We start from the raw sequence: 1545 nt of genomic DNA on the forward strand, positions 1-1545 counted from the left end.
AAGATCCTCTAGCATTGCACTGCAGGATTTGCCAATGAGGGCACAGCCTAAGGTTCCCATCAAATCTTTAGATAAACTTTCTTTGCTTAAAAAAAGTGAACAGAAAGCTGCAATGTTGCCCCAACTGGTCTGTAACTGGGGGGGTTTTAACTCTTCTTTGCTGACTTTCTTCTCCCTTAGCCTCCAAATTTCCAGCGCGCCTTGATCCAGCAAATGATTGGGCCATGCAAACCTTGCAGTGATCCCAACCTGTCTGTGGCTGAGAAAGGTACTCCTTTTCCTAGTTAGCTTGCATGCTTGCTAAAATAGTATTGGTCTGGTCATGCTACAGCAAGTAACAAATGGGCTTCTCCATTTCCTGGCAGAGTGCATTCTCTCACACTTTTCTAATTAACAGTTTAATTAACTGGGCCTTCTGCCAACCCATCCTCATCTGAGATCTTCACACAAGGGTGGACTTGCACAAACCTCTCAATTTCAGAAAGCTTTCTGAGTTTAGCATTTTGTTATTGAAACAAATCCTGCAGGCTTAATCAAACAAAACTTCCAAAGCAGCAAATGAGAAGTTATCTAAGAAAAGTGCAAGATTTGGACCTTATTTTTTAATAATATTATTCAATTTCTGGAGGTTTAATCTGTATTTATTGCTTGAAATAGGAACATTCCTTGTAATCTGTCTCTGAGGTAGTTTTATATTTATTTATCATTAGGAATATTTGCTATTTTAATTTGTTGCTTTGGAAAAGACAGGCAAAACCACTGCAGAAAAAAACGTGAAAGAAAAAAAAAGGAGCCATGGACAAAGCGATGGGCTCAAAAATTACCTGCAAGGCAGTGTTCTGGAAAAGCAGAAGAGGGCAAAGTTCCTGAGTCAAAATCTGAGACAAGGAGGCTGCCTAAGCATGCAACAGTCATGTGTATGGCTGGCAAAAATATATAAGACTTTTAAGGCCAGGAAAGACCATTTTGCACCTCTCTAGTATATCCTACATAATACACTGATTTTTATCAGTATTTTTGTTTCAGTAACTGTGCCAGAACTAAACTGTACCTTTTTGGGAAAAGATCCAAATTTTATTTCAGAATTTCTAATCAGTCAGAGTCCTGTACTTTAGCAGAAGAGGTCCACATTGAAACCAAAAGCCAACACCCATATAAATAATAGGAATAAATGGCAGAATGATGACATGTTGACAGTAACGAGTGATGACAACACAGTGTTCAGATTGAGGTGAGGGCTCCATCTTAGCTGTGCTAGTTTAAACTGAACATATAACAGAGATGGTGAGATCTTCTGGACAGGAGAATGATCTGGAAAAGGAAGGTAGATAAATATTTTTTTATTGCCTGTCTAGGAAAAAACACTGGAATTTGTATTTATGGCCCATATTATGCAAGAGCGTGGTATTCAGTGCAACAAGGAGATCAAAGACAGAATCCCCTCCGACACCTAAAGAAGCCATGGCAGACACAGATGATGTTCAGTAGGTGTCTGCAGGGGATGGTGGGACAGGAATCCCAGCTCCTGTGCCAGGCTGGTAGCAG

General features: G+C 39.9%; 1 protein-coding gene across 1 annotated transcript in view; it reads left to right on the forward strand.

Annotated features, from left to right (window-relative positions):
* Window positions 1-1545, forward strand: part of DOCK3 (dedicator of cytokinesis 3) — a 79130-nt gene that overhangs the window by 73839 nt on the left and 3746 nt on the right. The window contains 1 exon segment of the mRNA XM_009081064.1: window positions 181-268. Coding sequence (XP_009079312.1) covers window positions 181-268 — 88 coding nt within the window.

The sequence above is a fragment of the Acanthisitta chloris genome, unplaced genomic scaffold (assembly GCF_000695815.1).
Source record: "Acanthisitta chloris isolate BGI_N310 unplaced genomic scaffold, ASM69581v1 scaffold5088, whole genome shotgun sequence".
Lineage (NCBI taxonomy): Eukaryota > Metazoa > Chordata > Aves > Passeriformes > Acanthisittidae > Acanthisitta > Acanthisitta chloris.